The sequence below is a fragment of the Carassius carassius genome, chromosome 4 (genome assembly GCF_963082965.1).
Source record: "Carassius carassius chromosome 4, fCarCar2.1, whole genome shotgun sequence".
Taxonomy (NCBI): Eukaryota; Metazoa; Chordata; class Actinopteri; order Cypriniformes; family Cyprinidae; genus Carassius; species Carassius carassius.
Genome location: NC_081758.1, coordinates 15,287,975 through 15,310,938, shown reverse-complemented (window position 1 = coordinate 15,310,938; position 22,964 = coordinate 15,287,975). Strand labels below are relative to the sequence as shown.

General features: G+C 39.3%; 1 protein-coding gene across 4 annotated transcripts; it reads left to right on the top strand.

Moving 5' to 3' along the window:
* The first annotated feature begins 88 nt into the window (after nt 1-88).
* On the top strand, nt 89-22,268 carry LOC132137502 (hemicentin-1-like). Of its 4 annotated transcripts, none has more exons than XM_059547543.1 (19): nt 89-206; nt 2,659-2,840; nt 4,560-4,823; nt 10,841-10,992; nt 11,683-11,836; nt 11,941-12,130; nt 12,339-12,433; nt 12,529-12,715; nt 12,921-13,018; nt 13,595-13,748; nt 13,832-13,950; nt 17,429-17,824; nt 17,943-17,998; nt 18,237-18,363; nt 18,460-19,021; nt 19,834-19,994; nt 20,108-20,177; nt 20,280-20,478; nt 21,336-22,268. In XM_059547543.1, the coding sequence occupies exons 2-19, from the start codon at nt 2,726-2,728 to the stop codon at nt 21,759-21,761; spliced, it is 3,525 nt and encodes a 1,174-aa protein (XP_059403526.1). In that variant the 5' UTR covers nt 89-206; nt 2,659-2,725; the 3' UTR covers nt 21,762-22,268. The 4 variants fall into 4 exon arrangements, with proteins under 4 accessions (XP_059403526.1, XP_059403536.1, XP_059403520.1 ...); XM_059547546.1 differs by lacking the exon at nt 89-206 and having other exon boundaries at nt 2,459-2,840; nt 17,429-17,620; nt 17,711-17,824; XM_059547537.1 differs by lacking the exon at nt 89-206 and having other exon boundaries at nt 2,428-2,840.
* The last annotated feature ends 696 nt before the right edge of the window (nt 22,269-22,964 follow it).

The window sequence follows — 22,964 nt, the reverse complement described above, 5'->3', positions numbered from 1 at the left end:
CATGCAGAGTGGTGCTTTAGTCCTCTCATATTGTTTGTAACGGTGGAGGGGTGGTGCTCTGCCACGGAACCCATCTGTGTGCTGTATGTGTGTCTGCTGCTCCATCATTAGATCAAGCCTGTTGCTTTGATAAAGCAGAAGACACACAAGTGCTCTCTGACAGAGATGCTGCACTGCATGAGGCTTGACACTTCTGCTCTTCATGGGTAAGTGCAGTATTTTTGCAATTGTTAAAATAATTATATATGCATAGGCAATGCAAAATAGTTACATTGATTTATTTTACATTTTATATAATGATGTATACAAACATAAATTTACTAATTTTCAATTAATCACGACATAAGACTTCTCTTGGTACTGTAAATCTAATGATTTTTCATGTGACAAATGTTGACACGCAGGTGCAGTGTGCACAACACAGTAACAGAAAATACAATCAACACAATTATGTATATACAACAGTATACAACAGTTTTTTTTTTTACCTTGACAGTGAACACAACTCTAACCGTTTACAGCTACACTGTAAAAAAAAAAAAAAAAAATATATATATATATATATATATATATATATATATATTATGGGAGTATGTCTTGCTCAAAAATAATTGAAAAATGGTTGAAAGTAAATTTTAGATATTAGAAAAGGATATTAATCTTTGTTTAGATTGAAAATCAATCAAACTGGTTAAAATGCTGAACAATTCAGTTCTATGAAAAAGTTTCAATATCCTTTGAGAAATAGTTTTTCTCACTGTCTGTCTACATGGTAAAAAATTACATAATAAAAATAATTACAAATATTCATAGATTAATAGTGTCAAACAGCAGTCATTATCAATAGAATGAACATTCAGTATACATAAGCAAATCTTTAAAATCAGCTGCTAACTGCTCAAATTGCAAACAAACAAATACATTTAGAGATTTATTTTAGTATTCCAGCTGGATACTTTTCTATATTTACATTTTTGAGAATGGCTGCAGGTGGATTCTGAATTCAACTAAAAGTATATGTTATCAGTCATTAAAGCTAAACTTTAATTCAGAGATTTACATAAATAGGTAAACTATGAAATGTTATTCTAAAGTTTTATTTTAATCCCCCCCCCCCCACATATCCTCATTTGACTCATGCCAGACATATTAAATTCCTTCTCTGTAGTGCTTAGATTGTATTTGTAAGGGGATCAAATATTTAATACTTTAATGAATTGCTAAACTGCTTCTTCATTTAATGGGGTGTTGTTTGGCTAAAGAAAACACACCCCCGGCTCCTGGCATTAGATCCCATTAGCTCACCCACCTGCTGTCTATGGGCCATCCAGATGAGTCATAAGGCTGAAGCACTCATTCATGGGATTTCTGTTTGCTCTTGAGTACTCACCTGCTCTCCCAATACTCATGTACCAATGTCATAATACACTGGACGGTCTAAAAATGTCAAAATGTATAACAAGTTATAAGCAGAGAAAGATGACTTCTATGGCATGTAAAGCATACACCTAAAAATAACTAATGAAAAAAAAAATTATAATAAAGAAAGAAAGACAAAGCAATAATAAAACAATGCCAGCATACTCTTCCTCCCATTTTTTTTCTTAATTTTCCTCTTAGACCATAACTTAAATTAATAAAATGCTAATAAATGTTTAGCAATGCTAAACTACCATGAGAATCGCCCAAATAGCCCCTCATGTTGAGGGCAGCAATGCTTGAAGTGTATAAACAAATACAAACTGGCCGAATGGAGCCCAAGGAACCAAGGTCTAATCATCTCAAGAAAGGGAACGAGGCAGAGCGCGTAATATAATTTTTTTTTTTTTTTTTTTTTTTTTTTTTTTTTACACATTATGTGTAAATCCGAAACCCATATTGAGTTATAATTTTGTTTTTTAAAAATTGAAGGACCGGAAGACTGCACTAAAACAGATGAAAACCTGTACCAAATTCCCACTGATTACTGATTTTTCCACAAATGTAAACTATGCACATTCATTCAGTTTAAATGATAAGCTTCTGAAGTCTAATTATGGATATCTTCACTATATTGAACTCATCTACTGTGGTCTCTGGTCTGTTCAGAGAAAATCATATTTACAGCATCATAGCATAACTCATTCCTCCCATGTACTAGGCATATTAGGGAAACAATCAACTAAGACCGCCCTACATGGACACAGTGGCAATGAAAGCTTATGTGATAAAGTTCAAACCATTCCTTATAAGCTTTCCCACTGATCCTCTAAGTACAAAGCGCCCCTGCTCTTTTCATGTTACGATCAGTAAATGGAGGGTTTGCTGCTGTGTGGTGTAAAGTGGCCAGTCTATTGAAGAGAGTAAAGAGATCTGTAGTATACAAAGGCTGGCTGTGATGATAATAGTGGTAATGAAACACAACCAAAATAGGAATATGCAGTGTTTGTGTGTGTGTGTGTGTGTGTGAGAGAGAGAGAGAGAGAGAGAGAGAGAGAGAGGGAGGGGAGGTGCTGGTGCACTGTGTGAGAGTTGTGATTTCTTTAAAGACACGCTCACACCAGTAAATGTTTTGATATGCACTACTTTATGCTTGCTATCTGTTTATCTTATCTTATGAAAGGCAGTTATGTTGAATACTGCATTTAATATGAGAACTTTGGACTTTTTGTTTTGCAGTGCATGAATGCATTTGGTCAGATGAGGAATTATGCTATGGACTATTATCTTAATTTGAAAGGCACAGATGAAGAGGGCTAGCATGTCTCGTCCTGTATGGAGCTCAGTTCAGATGTCCTGTTCACTCTGGCTCCTTCTGTCCTCTTCTATAAGGTTTATTAATCCAGCTGTGTCTGAATTAGGTGAGTGTACCTGTGTATTGTAGCTGCAAGTGTATTTCTGTTGTTTTGCTAGATTTTATTCTGCTAAACAGGCCTATAAACATGCATGTGTGCCATGCAAATGTTTTATACGCTTGCATAATTTGACAAAAGGCTTGACAAAACATTGTGCTGCTCCACGTGTAACCTAGCAACAGTGGACTTCAAACTAGCCCTGATTCCTCAAAGTGATCCCCATTTAAAATGAGATTTAATGTGCTGAAACATACACTGAATATATGGAATAACTGGTTATTACTTTGTAAACAGTAAGCAAATGCTAATGCAATATAAAATTATTTAGACTACAGTTGATGCATACATTGTGTTTTCTGTACTATATTCTAAGACATACAGAAGACACCTGACACCACATTAAAATGTGGGTTAATTTAAACAATTTAATTTAAACAATTTTATGATTAAAAAAGAAACAGAACAAAGTAATGTAAAGTGAAGTGTCAGGATCTCCATCTGGAGTGTCCATGAGATCCTATAGAGGGAACTCCCTCTTTAAACTGTACCATTGTTTCATGGACTACATCTCCCATAACACCCCATGCCAGGAACTGATTACCCCTACAGCTGTTTCCAGTTCACACCCAGTCACAGTCACACACACACACACACACACACACACACAGTAACACACACACACACACACACACACACTCACACACACACACACACACACACACTCTCTCACACACACACACACACACACACACACACACTCACTCAAGCAATCATGTTGGCTGTCATGTATGTTTTGTTGACCTTGGTTATTTTGTATTTGATTTGTCACCGGTAAATTGTATATCTGTTTGTATAATAAATAAATAAATAAATAAATATAAGGACTATTTAAGTTGCACTCATTCACATCCACATGGCAAAGTATTGTTTTGCTGTTGCGGGCTCTACCATGTGTTTTTATTTGCCACTGCCATTGCCTTGTTTCATTGTTTTGATAATTTGTTACTTTGGACTGTACACTTGGATTATTACCCTTGCCTGTTCCTTTGGATTACTCTTTTGCCACTGCCCCGGATTACCTTGTTTGCTGGATTGCAACCTTGCCTGTTTGACTACGCCTTTGTGTTGATAAAGCTTGCACTTGGCTCTGTCTAAAGAGTCCTGCTACAGATGAGACATATTTACACTTCTCTTTTTACTAATTGCTAGGTTAATGATATCATTTTTATTAAATTATGATTAATAAAATATATATATATATATATATATATATATATATATATATATATATATATATATATATATATATATATATATATATATATATATGTATATTCCAAGTAAATATGTGGAAACACATTGTTATGCAAAATGCAAGAAAACCTGCAAACATAATTATTTAATCTTGTTTTACACTGTATATTAAAACATCTAAAACATCTAGCATCTAAATTAACTCTTTATATCCAATTCAAAAATATTATTCAATATGTCTAAATCAGCCTGATTACATTAGGGTGCAACAACAAAAGTAATTTTTCAGAGCTGGTAAAAATGGCTCCCTGTAAAAAACATTTCACGCTTTACAATGTTTTTATAACAAATGTTGTTTACTTTATATCTCTAAAAAAACAATATATTATAATCTTCTTTAATTATTTTTACTTTATCACAATTGTTTCTTTATTTTATTTCCATGCTTGCACACTTTTCTCTTTTGCTCAGTATTTTCAGTGTTACCTGAAGATGGAGTTGGGATTATAAATATGTCTCTGATGCTGAATTGCACAGTGCTTGACTCTGGCCTGAAGGATCCTCTATCAGTGAAATGGGAGAGAGACAATGGAAGTCTGGACAGAAGGGTTCATCAATTGGCCAATGGCACACTTTTCTTTCCCTTCTTAAAAGAGGAAGATTTGGGAAATTATTCCTGTAGTGCAAAAAGAGGCAACAAACAGATTCAAACAACTGTCATGGTCAGCAAAGCATGTATGTATATTGTATACTCCTATTAATTATTGAAACAATAATAAGACATATGCTGTTAAAGGGATAGTTCACCCAAAAATGAAAGTTCTGTCATCATTTGCTCACCGTCAAGTTGTTCCAAACGGAAATCTATGGCAACCAAAACTGTTTTATTAATTCAAAATATATTTGCGGTATTTTGTTCAGCAGAAAAACAAAAGTCAAACAGGTTTGGAAAAACATGAAGATGAATAATTTTCTTTTTTAGGAGGACTATCCCTTTAATGGTTACACACAAAAACCTGCACACAGGACGAGTCAGGTGTTTAAACTCTTAAAAATAAAGTTGCTTCACGATGCCATAGAAGAGCTTTTTTGTCTAAATATTTCCATAAAGAACCTTTAACATCTGTAGAACCTTTACATTTCACAAAAGGTTATTTGTGTGGCACAATGATAAATGAAGGATCCAAAAGCAGAGATGAAAAATAAACAGTCTTTAATGGAATAATCTTAACAAAGGCAGTCTGTAGTAGAAGCACACAGAACGGGATCTTGAAATAATGAGCTGACTCCTGTCTGAGGATTAGCCAAGCAAGGCTTCCATGAAGCAGGCAGTAGCAGCACAGGAGTTGAACTCAGTCAGGTGAGCACCGCAGGTTACTCACTCATCGGTACAGCAGGAAACAGAGACAACAGGAAAACTCGACTGTTCCAGACAAAAAAGACAGAATAAACGTGAGTACAATTCTTAATTCAAACTAGCAGCAATACGAACGTGTGACATACAACAATAATCCGACAGAGAAACTACTAAAACCAACACCAGATAAAGGGTGAACACTCAGAGCAAAGTAGGAACAGGTGTCAAAGCAAATCAGCACGAGCGCTAATAGTAATGACTACCAGGTGAATAATGAGGTGTGTGTGTGTGGGTGTGTGTGTGTGTGTGTGTGTGTGTGTGTGTGTGTGCGTGTATGTGTGTGTGCGCGAGTATGCGTGAGAGAGAAGAGACAACCTGACTCATGACAGTACCCCTCCCTCAACGAGCGTCACTAGACGCTCGAAGAAGGGGCCTGGCGGGACCGATAAAAGTCATCAATCAGCGAGCGGTCCAGGACGTCCCAGGCTGGAATCCACCGCCTCTCCTCCAGACCGTACCCCCCCCAATCCACCCGAAACTGGTGGCCACGTCCCCGAGGGCGAACATCGAGGAGCTTGCAGACTCTGTAAATAGAGTCCCCCTCATCAATAGGAGGAGGGGGAAGGACGGGACGAGCGGGAGCACGAATAACGGGCTTAATACAGGACACATTAAAGACCGGGTGAACACGACGCAACTGACCGGTCAATCTAAGCTTAACCGCGACTGGACTGATGACCTTAACGATAGAAAAAGGTCCGACGAAACGAGGCATGAGCTTGCGAGACGTCTCCTGAATAGGGAGATTGCGGGTGGACAACCACACCCTCTGACCGCAAATATATCTGGGAGATCTAATTCTGCGGCGATTAGCGGCCCTACGAGTTCGCTCCCTGGTCTGACATAAAGCAGCTCTCACCCTCCTCCAGGTACGCTTGCACCTTTGAATGAAAGCCTCGACAGACGGAACTGAAACCAGCGGCTCTTGTGCTGAAAAAACAGGCGGCTGGTAACCGAGACAACTCTCAAACGGGGATAACCCAGTGGCAGACGAAGGAAGAGAATTATGGGCATATTCAGCCCAGGGCAATTGCTCGCACCAAGACGCGGAATTCTGAGCGGTGAGACTACGCAACATGCGACCAAGAATCTGATTGGTCCTCTCGGCTTGCCCATTGGTCTGTGGGTGGAACCCTGATGACAGACTGGGGGAAGCCCCAATCTGACGACAGAATTCCTTCCAGAACTGAGAGGTGAATTGGGAACCTCTGTCAGACACAATGTCCAAGGGAAGACCATGGATCTTAAAAACGTGATTCACCATAACCTGCGCAGTCTCCTGAGCCGACGGTAATTTAGGAAGCGGAATAAAGCGCGCAGCTTTAGAAAAACGATCCACGACGGTGAGGATGACCGTATTACCAGCCGACGGGGGAAGCCCCGTGACGAAATCCAACGCAATATGAGACCAGGGACGCGAGGGAATGAGAAGTGGTCTGAGGAGACCCGCCGGAGGACTGTTATTAGACTTGGTCTGGGCGCAAATGGGACAAGCCGCAACAAACCGACGAATATCGCGCTCACGAGTGGGCCACCAAAAACTCCGACGAATAGCAGCAAGCGTACCTCTAACCCCGGGGTGGGCGACTAATTTAGAAGAGTGACCCCAGCGAAGCACCGTCGAACGCGCAACTTCAGGGACATACAACGTTCCCTCCGGAGCGCGGGGTGGCCTCGAGATGCGCGAAAGTGCACGCTTTACCGCCTGTTCCACTCCCCAGACAGCTGTCCCGACCACACAGTGCCGAGGCAAAATCACCTCATCGGTCGAGGAGCCCTCTGAGGAGTCAAACTGCCGAGAAAGAGCATCAGGTTTGAGATTCTTGGAGCCGGGTCTAAATGAAATAGAAAAATCAAAACGATCAAAAAATAAAGCCCAGCGGGCCTGACCGGAGTTCAAACGTTTTGCAGAGCGAATGTACTCCAGATTGCGATGATCCGTCCAGACGATGAATAGAACACTCGCTCCCTTTAGCCAGTGTCGCCATTCACCGAGCGCCAGACGGATCACCAAGAGCTCCCGGTTACCAACGTCGTAGTTACGCTCCGCGGGCGACAGACGGTGGGAGTAAAAAGCGCACGGATGAACCTTGTCATCCTGGGAAGAGCGTTGCGACAAGACAGCTCCTATCCCAATGTCGGAGGCGTCGACCTCAACAATAAATTGACGTTCAGGATCAGGAGTGATCAGGATGGGTGCGGAGGTAAAAAGCCTCTTAAGATGATCAAACGCATCCTGAGCAGCCTCTGACCAAGCAAATCGAATCTTGGACGAGGTGAGAGCGGTAAGAGGAGCGGCAACCTGACTAAAATTACGAATAAAGCGCCGGTAAAAATTTGCAAATCCCAGAAACCTCTGGAGCGCAAGTCGAGACTCAGGAACCGCCCAATCGAGAACTGCCCGGACCTTATCAGGGTCCATACTAATCCCCTCTGCAGACACGACCGAACCAAGAAACGTAACCGACTGCGCATGAAAGACGCACTTCTCAGCCTTAACATAAAGGCGATTCTCTAAAAGACGCTGCAAGACACGACGAACGTGTTGAACATGTACCTGGAGAGATGGAGAGAAAATTAAAATGTCATCCAGGTACACAAACACGAAAACATTTATCATGTCTCTCAAGACATCGTTCACTAACGCTTGAAACACAGAGGGGGCGTTGACCAACCCGAACGGAAGGACCCGATATTCAAAGTGACCGACAGGGGTGTTGAACGCAGTCTTCCACTCGTCCCCCTCTTTGATGCGCACTAAATGGTAGGCGTTGCGCAGATCTAACTTAGTAAAGATCTTTGCGCCCTGTATGATCTCGAAAGCCGACGACATAAGGGGCAAGGGGTAACGATTATTGACCGTTATGTCGTTCAGCCCTCGATAATCGATACAAGGACGCAAAGACCCATCCTTCTTCTTGACAAAGAAGAACCCTGCGCCGGCGGGAGACGAAGAGGGAACAATGATTCCCGCATCAAGAGACTCCGTAAGATATTTCTCCAGAGCCTCTCGTTCGGGCGGCGCAAGGGAGTACAGTCTACCGCGCGGGGGCGTTGTGCCGGGAAGGAGATCGATTGCACAATCGTACGGACGGTGAGGCGGTAGAGAAACCGCCCGGGAACGGCTGAAGACCGCCCGCAGATCATGGTACTCCTCCGGGACCCCAGACAAATCATCAGGTTCCTCCTGAAAAACAGAAAGAGAATAAACGGGAGTAACAGCAGAAACCAAACAATTAGAATGACAAGATAATTTCCATGAATGAATAGACCCCTTAACCCAATCTATCTGTGGATTATGAAGAATAAGCCAGGGATGTCCTAAAACAATGGGGGTGAAGGGAGATTGAAAAACATAAAAAGAAACAGTCTCCTGATACCGTCAAACTAACCGGACTGGTGACCTGACGAACTGAGGTGAGCTCTCTACCATCCAGGGCAAAGACAGATGTTACATCAGTGAGATCGATCAGAGGAATCTTGAGTTCACGAGCCCACCTCTCATCTATAAAATTACCCTCTGCCCCGGAGTCAATATGCGCGAGTCCAGTAACAGAGTGACCAGCCCAACGAAGAATAGCAGAAACTGTGGTTCGAGACCTTGACGATGAGGAGATGACAGAAGCGCTCACCAGTACTCCTCCGTCTACTGGCGAGCCTTGGCTTTTAAACCGCAGGCGGAAGCAAAGTGGCCGGCCATACCACAGTAAAGGCACAAACGGTTCACTATACGGCGCTGACGCTCCTCCGGAGAAATGCGCATGCTCCCCAGCTGCATGGGCTCCGCGTCAGGCTGGTTTCGGACGGGAGTTGCAGCAGAAAAGGTCTCACCAGAAGTGGGGAAAGAGCGAACTCGTCGTCTTTGCTCAAAACACTTATCCAAATGGATGGCCTGGTCGATAAGCTGATCGAGGTCCGTAGGCGCCTCTCGCGCGTAAATCTCCTCCTTCAGGTCTAAATTCAGTCCCTCTAGGAAGCGAGCGATTAAAGCAGGTTCATTCCATTCACTAGTGGAGGCAAGGGTGCGAAACTCAATCGCAAAGTCAGCTACCGATCTTCTGCCCTGGCGAAGAACAGCAAGCAGACGAGAAGCCTCACTGCCGAAGACGGACCTGTCGAAGACCTTCAACATCTCCTCCTTAAAAAGACGGTACTTCTTGCAACATGCAGACTCAGCCTCCCAGACCGACGTTCCCCACTCGTGTGCTCGTCCCGTGAGGAGAGAGAGAACATAAGCAATGCGAGCCCGGTCCTCCGCGTACGTCTGGGGCTGAAGTGAGAAGACAACCTCACATTGAATGAGAAACGCTCTACATTCCGTTGGCTCACCCGCATAACAGGACGGATTGTTGACCCGTGGTTCCGATGCCAGTTGACGACTCTGAGACGCGGCTGATTCCTCGCGAAGATGATGTAAACGAGCAGACAGATCGGAAACCTGGGCTGAAAGGCTCTTCATCGCCTCATGAGCGGCGACCAGCTGTTCCTCATGTCTGCCAAGCAAGCTCCCCTGTATCTCGACCGCTGTTCGGACCTCCTCTGCTGGATCCATGCTCTGCTCGGATTATTCTGTCACAATGATAAATGAAGGATCCAAAAGCAGAGATGAAAAATAAACTGCCTTTAATTGAATAATCTTAACAAAGGCAGTCTGTAGTAGAAGCACACAGAACGGGATCTTGAAATAATGAGCTGACTCCTGTCTGAGGATTAGCCAAGCAAGGCTTCCATGAAGCAGGCAGTAGCAGCACAGGAGTTGAACTCAGTCAGGTGAGCACCGCAGGTTACTCACTCATCGGTACAGCAGGAAACAGAGACAACAGGAAAACTCGACTGTTCCAGACAAACAAGACAGAATAAACGTGAGTACAATTCTTAATTCAAACTAGCAGCAATACGAACGTGTGACATACAACAATAATCCGACAGAGAAACTACTAAAACCAACACCAGATAAAGGGTGAACACTCAGAGCAAAGTAGGAACAGGTGTCAAATCAAATCAGCGCGAGCGCTAATAGTAATGACTACCAGGTGAATAATGAGGTGTGTGTGTGGGTGTGTGTGTGTGTGTGTGTGTGTGCGTGTGCGTGTATGTGTGTGTGCGCGAGTATGCGTGAGAGAGAAGAGACAACCTGACTCATGACATTGTGGCAAAAGAAGGTTCTTCAGATTATAAAAAGGTAAGAAAGAGATGGTTCTTTAAAAAACCTTTGACTAAATGGTTCTTTGTGGAACCAAAAATGGTTCTTCTATGGCATCGCTTGAAGAACCTTTTGAAACACCTTTTTTAAGAGTGTATTACAAATTGTCATTGATTGTAATGTCATTTGTAGGCCTGGAAGATGTGTTCTTTCACCCTCAGTCCATGAGAACTGAAGAGGGACATGATGTTTTCCTTCAGTGTGTCTCTGGTGATAGTTCTCCCCCCGCTCAGATTTCATGGTTAAAAAACGGCAGAATTCTCACCAAAGGAAACCAGATTCAGGTACAGAACCACAAAACACCTAAATCTAGAAGCTACACACACTGGTAGCCCACCCGATGAGGACTATAATTAAATAACTTACAATCAAAAGCTGGTTTTATTTTTACTATTTTTAAAACATTGATCTGAAGACTAATCTATATTTACAGAGTAAATTTACTTTAGTTTACTTAAAGTTATGACAAAATGCTATATTTTTTGGTGATATTTTTCCTGTTAAAGGAACAGTTCACCCAAAAATGATAATTTGCTGAATTTATTTGCCCCCAGTCCATCCAAGATGTAGATTAATTTGTTTCTTTATTATAAAAGATTTGGAGAAATTTAGCTTTACATCACATGCTCACCAATAGATTCTCTGCCATCAAAAGGAAAGTCTAAACAGCTGATAAAAACATAAAAATGTAATTTCTGGGTGAACTATTCCTTTAAAATCTCTAAAAGTCTTATCAAATGAGAATTTGGCTAGTTGAAGAGGGTTGATAATTAGTTAAAATGATTGGTTAGTACAGAACTAGACTAAATAATTCATGGCACTCCACAACTCCACAAGACGACTATGACTAATGCATGGAGATTGTGGGTCTTGTGCAGTCAGATCGATAACTTTTCATCAAAAGTAGAAATTATATAGGACTCTGTGATAAGTTTAATAATCTTTCATTGCTAAGTACTAAATATTACCACTAGGGACAGTATGGAGGAGGGAGTCAAAGGAAAACTTCTGGCACTTTGCACATGACTAACATCACCAAAGCAGACCAAGGAGTCTATATTTGTGTCACCCACAATCCCCTGCTCAATATAAGCAAAGCAAGTCAAGCAGCAACTCTGACAGTGCATGGTAAGATGGAGAGATACAACTCAGATATATTTTGCATATTCAACTCTGACTCTGGCTTATTACTGTGGTATATGAATACAAGTGTCTTTGTGTCTATTTCACAGAATCCATTGAAGATGTAAAGATTATTGAAGGCCCCCAAAATGTCACTGTACCTGTTGAAATGGAAAGTGCAATGCACTGCTTTGTTGAAGGCTTCCCCATTCCCACAGTTCAGTGGTTTAAGGATGGAAATTCCTTACCCAATTCTTCTAGATGGGATCTGCAAAAGGATGGACAACTGCTGATTTTTCAGTGAGGGTTTTCTATGGCAGATTATGAATAAAAAAGTGTGCAATTACAACAATAAAATACATACATTTTTTTAAGAATAAATGGGTTCAATTAAATAGAGTCCTATGAAATATACAGCCATTAATACATGCATATTTAAAAAATACCATTCAGTTAAATACTTACAATAAAAGACATTGTGAAAGCAATGTGAAAATCATGTTCTTAGGAGAGTTTTGTCAGAAGATGAGGGCCTGTATTTCTGTGAAGCTCGCAATGAGAGGCAGAAAGTGATATCTGAACCAGCATACCTCCTTCCTGCAGGTACTTCCTTTTCAGATGAACCCACTTTCATTCCAGGGGGCAGCTGTTCACACCTGTCCTCTATTTAGCATATCCTTTCATCTCTTTTCACACAGTTATGGATTGGAGCTTTGTTCTTGAACCTGCCAACCTAACAGCGAGGAAGGGTGAAGCTGCGACTCTTTACTGTAGGCCTCCTCACAGCAGACCCCAGGCTGAAGTGTCCTGGTTTAAGAACAACAGACTCCTCCAGACAGGACTGCATTATACTTTTGATAATAATGGAGACCTGGTCTTCCACAGGTGTGTTGTGTGGATTTGTTAGTTTTCTGTAGTTCATTCTTATCTGTCCATTTATGTGCTCTGTTTTTGCTAAACTGTGATGTTTGTGTATGTTTGTGTGCATGCTCATATTTGAACTTGCATAGTACTATCTGTAAACTGAATCATGCAATAAGAGAAAACAGTCAAAATGTATGCATATTTTAATTGTGAGTCTGTCTTTCAGTGTACAGGAGACAGACAGTGGATTGTATTTCTGCACAGCTTCTAATTCACATCTCAAAAGAGCTATCACGTCCAAAACAATCTTCCTGGATGTTCTTGGTAAGGAATTATTTGGCCTTCTTAACCCACAGATCTGTCAGATCCTGATTTAGGTGTTTTCTGAGAAAGGTTTATGAAATCATAAAAAACTATTTATTTATTTTTTTGCCTACTGAAATCAGGCTCTGACAGAATCTGCCGAATGACCATGTAATTATTAATGCAGAATAATTTGTAATTAATAATCATAGTTTATAAATTTGTTAAAAACTGTGGAGAGTACCCCACTTCTCTTGAAATAACCCTGAGTATTTAATAAAAAGCTTGAAAGGGTTAAGTGTGAATTTTGTAAATAATGTTTGTTTAAATCCTGTATAAAAGTTATATGATTAAATTTCTAGTTTTTTTTAAGAATCATATGATTTTAATCAATTTATTAAATTTAATTTGTAATTTCTACTAAAATGTCCTGAAACACCTGTAGTTTTATAATGGAGAGATGGAAGTTAACTAATCCATAAAACCCTGACTTAAAAAACTGACTGGCTGATCATTTGTGACTTGTACTCTTCATTATGTTTGCCCAGCTCCCATAATTATATTTTTTTCTATGGTCAATCTGACCTTATTATTCAGAACCTCCATCCGTGACTATCTGGCCAACTGAAGTGACGTCTCCTGTAGGTGCTAAAGTGACGATTGACTGCCAGGTGTTAGGACACCCTGCTCCTTTTATCAGGTGGTCAAAGCAGGGCCGGTCTGTCCAAACTGGAGGCAAAATTATAATGGGGTATGTTTTGCATGAAGAGTTTATTAACTATAATTGTAGTTATTGTTTAGCAGGTGGTGCATGTGAATTCATTTTGTTCCCAGGTTAAGAAACACAACTCTCTACATTTCATCAGTGAGAACGTATGATGAAGGACATTACACATGCACAGCCTCCAACACACTGGGTCATGATCAGAAAACTATGACTCTTCGGGTTGCTGGTAATCTCCCTTTGTAAAAATACCATACTAGCAAAAAGTACCATGAACTAACATTTCATGATATTCTTTGAAATAATAGGATGTATAAATACACTTATTATTATGCTGATCATTTAGTTCCATGGGTTTCTTTTAAGAAGTGATCTAACTTCCAAATAGATCATAAACTCATTCACATTTTGTGTGGCAATGTAAAGTTATGGTCTATTAAAATTGTACTACTAACACCTCTATCATAAACATCATACTATTAATGGGTACCGTGGAGCTAGTTGGTAATCTTAATTGCGCCACACACAGACATCAAAATTCAGCATGCAAAACATAACCATGGTTGCAATCAAATTAATTTGGTAATAAGGCTCTGAACATTAAAAAAAATGACAACAAACACTGGCAACAAAACTGGCAATTAAAGCTGGAAATTAGTAAAACAAAGTCATTGCTAGATTTTTTCATGCTTCAAAGCACTCTGGGAATCAGCATATTATTTGTTAAGTCACTTTTATTTATATAGCGCTTTATATAATACAGATTGTGTCAAAGCAACTTTACAGTGTTAAACAGGAAAATAGTGTGTCGGTAATGTAGGAGGACATAAGAAAACATTTTTTTTTCAGTTGAAGTCAGATCATTGATTTATTGATGTCATCGTCCAGCTCAGTTCCGTTCAAATAGTGTCTGTGCAATAAAGCTGAAAATATTGCCAGAAATTAAGTGTCCCCAACCAAGCAAGCCAAAGGCAACAGTGGCAAGGAACCAAAACCATCTGAACCATCTGTGACCGATATGGAGAAAATAAAAACCTTGAGAGAAACCAGGCTTAGAAAGAAGGGGGGGGGGGGTTTCTTCTCTGGCCAGACAAAAAAGAAAATGATGTGGCTTAATTCCAGACTGTAACACAGGTCAGATTGTACAGAGGTCTCCATTGACATTCAGGGCTGTAGAGGTTGTCTCTAAGTGCTCATCCAGCATCTACTCTGGATACGGACTGTATCTGGTGGCTATGGTGACCTCGGAATAAGGATGAATCAGACTAATATTAGCGTAGATGCCTTTCTTCTTATGACGTAGCAAATACATTGGGGGTTATGGGAAGTTTTCCTGGTTCTGGTTGACCTAATTAATGCAGCCTAACAATCCTTTAACGGATTTGAATATTAGAAATGTGATAGTCTGTTATGTGAATGTCAAGTTAAACAGATGGGTCTTTAATTTACAAACCGAATTCCGGAAAAGTTGGGACGTTTTTTAATTTTTAATAAAATGAAAACTAAAAGACTTTCAAATCACATGAGCCAATATTTTATTCACAATAGAACATAGATAACATAGCAAATGTTTAAACTGAGAAAGTTTACAATTTTATGCACAAAATGAGATCATTTCTATTTTGATTTCCTCTACAGGTCTCAAAAAAGTTGGGACGGGGCATGTTTACCATGGTGTAGCATCTCCTTTTCTTTTCAAAACAGTTTGAAGACGTCTGGGCATTGAGGCTATGAGTTGCTGGAGTTTTGCTGTTGGAATTTGGTCCCATTCTTGCCTTATATAGATTTCCAGCTGCTGAAGAGTTCGTGGTCGTCTTTGACGTATTTTTCGTTTAATGATGCGCCAAATGTTCTCTATAGGTGAAAGATCTGGACTGCAGGCAGGCCAGGTTAGCACCCGGACTCTTCTACGACGAAGCCATGCTGTTGTTATAGCTGCAGTATGTGGTTTTGCATTGTCCTGCTGAAATAAACAAGGCCTTCCCTGAAATAGACGTTGTTTGGAGGGAAGCATATGTTGCTCTAAAACCTTTATATACCTTTCAGCATTCACAGAGCCTTCCAAAACATGCAAGCTGCCCATACCGTATGCACTTATGCACCCCCATACCATCAGAGATGCTGGCTTTTGAACTGAACGCTGATAACATGCTGGAAGGTCTCCCTCCTCTTTAGCCCGGAGGACACGGCGTCCGTGATTTCCAACAAGAATTTCAAATTTGGACTCGTCTGACCATAAAACACTATTCCACTTTGAAATAGTCCATTTTAAATGAGCCTTGGCCCACAGGACACGACGGCGCTTCTGGACCATGTTCACATATGGCTTCCTTTTTGCATGATAGAGCTTTAGTTGGCATCTGCTGATGGCACGGCGGATTGTGTTTACCGACAGTGGTTTCTGTAAGTATTCCTGGGCCCATTTAGTAATGTCATTGACACAATCATGCCGATGAGTGATGCAGTGTCGTCTGAGAGCCCGAAGACCACGGGCATCCAATAAAGGTCTCCGGCCTTGTCCCTTACGCACAGAGATTTCTCAGTTTCTCTGAATCTTTTGATGATGTTATGCACTGTAGATGATGAGATTTGCAAAGCCTTTGCAATTTGACGTTGAGGAACATTGTTTTTAAAGTTTTCCACAATTTTTTTACGCAGTCTTTCACAGATTGGAGAGCCCCTGCCCATCTTTACTTCTGAGAGACTCTGCTTCTCTAAGACAAAGCTTTTATAGCTAATCATGTTACAGACCTGATATCAATTAACTTAATTAATCACTAGATGTTCTCCCAGCTGAATCTTTTCAAAACTGCTTGCTTTTTTAGCCATTTGTTGCCCCCGTGCCAACTTTTTTGAGACCTGTAGCAGGCATTAAATTTTAAATGAGCTAATTAAGTGGATAAAAGTGTCAAATTTCTCAGTTTAAACATTTGCTACGTTATCTATGTTCTATTGTGAATAAAATATTGGCTCATGTGATTTGAAATTCCTTTAGTTTTCATTTTATTAAAATTTAAAAAACGTCCCAACTTTTCCGGAATTCGGGTTGTAGATTTAATTTGACAGAATATGTCCCGAACAATGCTATGTAGATTGTTCCAGAGTTTGGATGCTAAATAAAAGGATCTGCCACCCTCAGTTCGTTATGATTGATCTAGGTATAATCAAATGGCCTGAGTTATGAATTGACAGCGGACGTGAAGGACCATAATGTGATAAGTGCTCATTTAAGAACTGAGGAGCTAAATCATTCAGGGCTTCATAAGTAATTAGCAAGATTTTAAAACGAATACAATGTTTAATAGGGAGCAAGTGCAGTGTTGACAGAACTGGGCAAACACAGTCACTTCCTGGTTCTAGTAAGAACTCTGTCTGCTGCATTTTGTACCATTTGTAGCTGAGAATATACTTAAAGTGTTTGGAAACTAAGACTTGTTTTAGGTTATTTACCTTTACATTGTTTACATAATTGTGGTTTAATCAGCCTAAGTTATTGGAACATTAAAAAAATAATAATAATTTGTTTTAATAACTGTATATTGCCAGTGTAACTCAAAAAAAAAGTCAAGTTAACATAACTGATGTTTATCAGTAAGGTATGAGGTTTATTTGCTTAATTTTTAAGGCAATGGGTTTCCTCTCTTTTTTAAGTAAAGTCAACTAATTCTCAAAATTAGATCAAATTTGACATATCTTCTTGTTTTCAGTGAAACCAGTCATTGTTTCCTTCGTTGCATCGCTCACTGTCTCAGAGGGATCACCTGTTAGTCTCCCTTGTCGAGCTGTTGGAGATTTTCCTGTCAAGTACACTTGGATTAGAACTGCATCGATACAAAATTCACCAAAACTGTCTGGTTTAAACTCTCTGGTCTTACTCCCACAACAGATACACATTGATGGTTTGTTACATTTTGGACAGACTGTGGTTTTACCATTTTTTTCTTGTATGCCATCATTTTTGATACTTCATTTTAAAATGAATTTTACAGATAATGGGACATTAGTAATCTCCAACATCCATCGGTCTGATGCAGGAGCGTATCAGTGCACTGCAGAAAACAGAGTCGGTCAGGATGTGAGAAGTGTCATCATAACTGTAACCGGTGAGCAAATGCAGGAGAACTATGATTGTTTTAGTTCTCATAGCTTCAGTCAATAAACATCAGTTTCATGTTTGCACATCTTGGTTTTATCTAACCAGCCAAATGCTCTAACTTAAAGCTGACTCTGATGCCCCAGCTGATAAGGAAGCACAGAGTGAAACGATTATGCCCCCTGTGAGTAATGCAATATGCAGAGATAGTCATACTGTTCCATCCGTGACATTAGCCTCACAACACGTGACTGACTCTGTCATTGTTTTGTGAGTACTTTGCCATTTCCATTAACATTATCCACCATCTTGACCATTTTCATTGGTTTAGTTCTTTAAATTGGTTGAATGATACCTTGCAATACATGCATCTGTTAAAAAATCATGGATCTAAGATTAGTTGTTTTCTTCCAACCTTGCAGGTTCCAGAGAGTGAGCAAAAGCTATTTACTAATTCCCTTCCTTACGGTTATGGTTCCTTTCCTCTGAGTAATAGAGAGATAAATGAAAACATTCAACAAACAACTGAAGATTATACCAAGATTTCCCGTAAGTCCTTCTTCAATAAACAACAGTATAATAGCACATCTTAGAGATTTTTCTTGCAAAACTAAAAAAAAAATGTTCTTTTCTCCCTTGGTGCAGAGTTATATGCTTTTGTGGAGGACTCACCAACATACCTGAATTTTGAATCTACCCAAGACACTACAGAGTTTATTTCACTGAAGCCAAGTGGCATTAGCATAGGACTTATTGAGAAAAACAAACAGCCCATTCAAACACAAAAACCAACCCCTGTGCCTATCAAACCTACACCATTTCCCCCACTCAGAGATACTTTTTTACAGGATGCACGTCAACATATCCAAATAACAGAGCAGGTCACAAAACCTCCAGTAACAAAACCAAACACAAACATCCCTTTCCCAGCAGACCTATATTTCCATACCCAGCTTAAAAAAAATCTGAGTGTTTCCGTGACAAGTGCCCAGTCCTTTAGTGGACAAACTCAGACTACAGGTTTAACTTTAGTGGAAGTAAAGAATTTCTCTGCCTCGGCTCCTGTAGAACAGCATCAGAATCAGAGTCAAATCATCAAGCAGTCTGGAAATACCAAGTCATCAGTGACGAATGACACAGAACTTGTTGAGTCACTGAAGAAAAACACCTCACAAGCCCCTAGGAGGACCACTGACAATAATAACAGGTTGGTGATCAAATGAACCTCTTTGTTAATGAGCTTCTCAGTTCTTTTGCCATTTACAGCAGAGAAGAAATCGTATATTTCCTAATATTAATATTATTATAATAATATATAATAATATAATAATATGAAAAGTCATTTATTCACAGTAACCTTTTAAACAAAAAGCCATATTTCTTTTCATAATTGTAAACACATTGAATGTGACAGAATTAGATATATTTCTGTGTGGGCTCTTAAAAAATCGTGACACTACCTTTTTTAGACCTATGTGTAACACAGGATGGAAGACAGTTAAACTGTGTTTTGCAATTTCAGAAGAAAGCAATTCTTTTAGGAACTTGTATAGATTTTCTTCTTGGTTTAAATCCAAGATGAGCATTGATATATATTTGACAGCTTGAAATGTGACAACTTTTTGTCAGCAGTGCCATAATACTTAAACATGTTCTCACGAGAATACATGCGTGAAAAAAAAAATCATCTTGTTCCTTTTTTTTATTATCTGAGAAATTGCTGAAGCATGCTGAAAGTGTTTGGTTTCAGGTTGGTTCCTTCAGGCGATGTATTGTGAAATAATTAACAATGAACACAAAATTACTGACGTTCACCAAAACACATTATTGCACTGCAGAGAAATGTAAGACCATCTGAAATTATATTAGTATCTTTATTGATTTTATGATTTAATTATGGTATTGCTGCAATGATTAAAAGGTATTTATCATTTTTCAGTGTCCTGAAATAATTCCTTCTCAATAAACTATAATGGCTTCTTTGAGCTTTTCCATATTATATTACCTTCTTTTCCTCAGGGAAAAGGAGAAATCTCACTCTTGGTTGCCTGTGATTGAGAAGCATGATATTCCCATTGTGGTTGGAGTTGGTGTTTCGTTGGCATTCATCTTCATTGCCATGACCTTTTACTCTCTGGTTCAGAAAAATGATCCTGCAGCTGTACCGACAGGGAGGGCAGGTGATATATCATTTATTTACTAAAAACAAACCTTGATACTCATTTTACTCTCAGCCTGTGATGAGTTCATAAATAAGATGTTCATGTATATATATATTTATTTTTTCTCATAGCTCTGAGGGGAATATGTGGGCCTTGCAGGCATGGGGAACATGTTGCAATGGAAACGACATATGATAACAAGTTAGTCTTGTTGAAAGCATAAAAAAATCGTAGAATGCCTGTGTCAGCGTTGTATTAATTCAATAGTAGTTGTGTAACTTTCTTAATGGTGCCACATTTTAGGGCATTTGAAGATGATAATTTGATGGCTGTTATTGGGCAAAGCCCCAACACATCGGAGACAAGAGCGCTCCCAACAGAAGCCAGCCCATCCATCTTGATGATGGAGCCACCGTCTGATGATGTGCAAGAGTGTGTCCAGTCCACCCAGGGCCTGCCAGTAATTGTGGAGACTCACCCAGAGCCCAGACAAGAGGATCAGGTCTGACCCTTCGTGGTGTTTTTCACCTCTTTAACTAAATTTATTCCAAACATATGAAGGAGAATCTTGATACCTGACATCGAATGTCTCTTATGCTCACTGAGACTACAAGGCTTGATCAAAAATACAGTAAAAAAAGTAACCAACAGCTGGTTTCTATTTAAGTATGTATTTTAAAATATCATTTATTTCTGTGATGGCGAAGCTGAATTTACAGCAGCCATTAGTCCAGTCTTCAGTGTCACATGATCGCTCAGAAGTCAGTTCGATAGGCATTTCTTATGATCAATGTGGAAAACAGTTGTATTGCTTAATATTTTTGTAAAAACCATAATTAATTTGGCCAATTCAAGTGTCTTAGATGAACAGAAAGTTCAAAAGAGCAACGTTTATTTGAAATAGAAACCTTTGTAATATTATTTAACATCTTTACTGTCACTTTTGATCAATTTAATGAATCCTTGCTGAATTAATTTCTTAAAAAAAATAAAAATAAAATAAAAAAAAGCTAAGTTTTAATGAACAAAAAAGTTATCATATGATCTAAGCGCATGGGTCATTCTAGCAGGTGTTTTTTTTTTGTCTTTTATGGAGCTTATCAGCCCCTGCTCATCATTCACTTTTGTTTTGTGGAACAAAGCAGCATGATCAATCTTCAAAGTTTTTCCTTTTCTATTGAATTAATAGATTCATTTTGAAATGAATAGTTTTATTTCTACACATACAGCACTGTAGTCTAGGGGACTCCATCCAGACATAAAGAAGTCAGTCTGTGGGTCAATTCACAGCTATAAAAAGCAAAATTTATTTATTTTCTTTTTAACAACTTCTAAAAACTTTTTTTCATTCTGAATTAGCTGGAGACTATATTTGAGGAGGGGAAGGTCACTCCCTCACCACATTCTGACATTCAGCTGCAGTGCATGGAGGACTGGAGGAGCAGAGAATTTGACCCAGGTCAGGATGCCCCCTCACCTCCTCCAGCCCATCCAGCACCTGTCCAGGGGGAGAGCCTGCGCTCATCCCTGACTCTCCAGACCAGCGATCCCTCCTCAACTCCTGTACGCCACAGCATCAATATCTCCCACGGTTTCTCTCCCCTCCTGCTGTCCCATTGTGTGTCCCTGGGCATGACCTCTGTGGCTGTGGATGTGCACTTCTACCCTTCAGGTCCCTCAGCAGCCAGTCATCCTCCGTGCCCTGTCTTTGGACCTCCAGGCCAGCAGGTGAACACCAGGCTGGAGCACGATCTGTCTGCACCCTCTGCTAGCCACAGTAAATAACAAGAGAGTGTGAAAAACATTGAAGTCATGAGAAAGCTCTGTTAAAACGCTTACTTCAGGCAGTTAGGATAAAGATGGTGCTGATGCTTTATTGTCCCTCAAATTTTTTTTTTTTTTTTTAATGATTGTCATATTTCCTATGATGTCGTTTTAATGAAAGGCAGCATGAGCTCTCATGGAGCCATGCATTAGAATGGCTGCATCTGAACTGAATTTGCTACTTTCACAGCATGTACTGAATTTGATTAGAAATGATTTTGCATGCCAAATCTGCCATACTGCCAGACAGAAGAAACAAAACTATTTATATGAATATAATCATATATAATGTCTCACACAAGAAAGTCTGGTAATGTCCTTTTACTGTCTTTAACCATAAATTATATGGCATTTCATATTTCCGAAACCCATATAATTATTTTACAGTAAAATTGCATATAATGCAATGTTAAATCATTGGTAAGGTATCTTACAATTAACCCATTAACAGGTTTTTAGCATAGCACTTTTTTTCTTACAAATGTTTTTTTTTTTTTGGTGTGGCATTAGGAAAGGTCAATATGACTAAAAATGTTTAAAGATTTTTCAGTCTTTTGGCAAAATTTGATAATTGTATTTGATATAAATATTTATGAGTTAGCTTTAAAAACTTGTATTTTCTTATTATTATTGATATGATTGATTGATTATATATATATATTTTTCAAATCAAAGGAACACTTTTTTTTCCAAACAGCTATTGTTCCCAATTTGATTAAAAATGTTTAAGTATAGTTTGAATAATGGAGTTATTTAATATTTAATATATCCACCAATATATAGAAACAGCAATACAGTATTTAACTTAATACATTTTTGTAAGAAATTTTAACATGTGACAATTGTCATGCATTCATTTACATGTATTGATGCCAACCTTGAAATCTTAAAGAGCCCCAGCCTGAGTTTTTGTGGTCCGTATGACTACAACTTTAATAATACTGCACAGAAGGCAAGGATACATATTCAGACGCAGGGAACAATTGCTGGTAACAATTATCATTAGGTTTATGAACACTGTCTTTCCTCTAATGCCAAGGAATTTATAATACTGCAAGTATTTAAGAGTAATTACATGTATATATTAATGTATTTCTGAAATAAGAAATGACTTCTACAAACCTAGCTATAGCATTATGTAAAATATTGTTGAAAAAGGTCTCC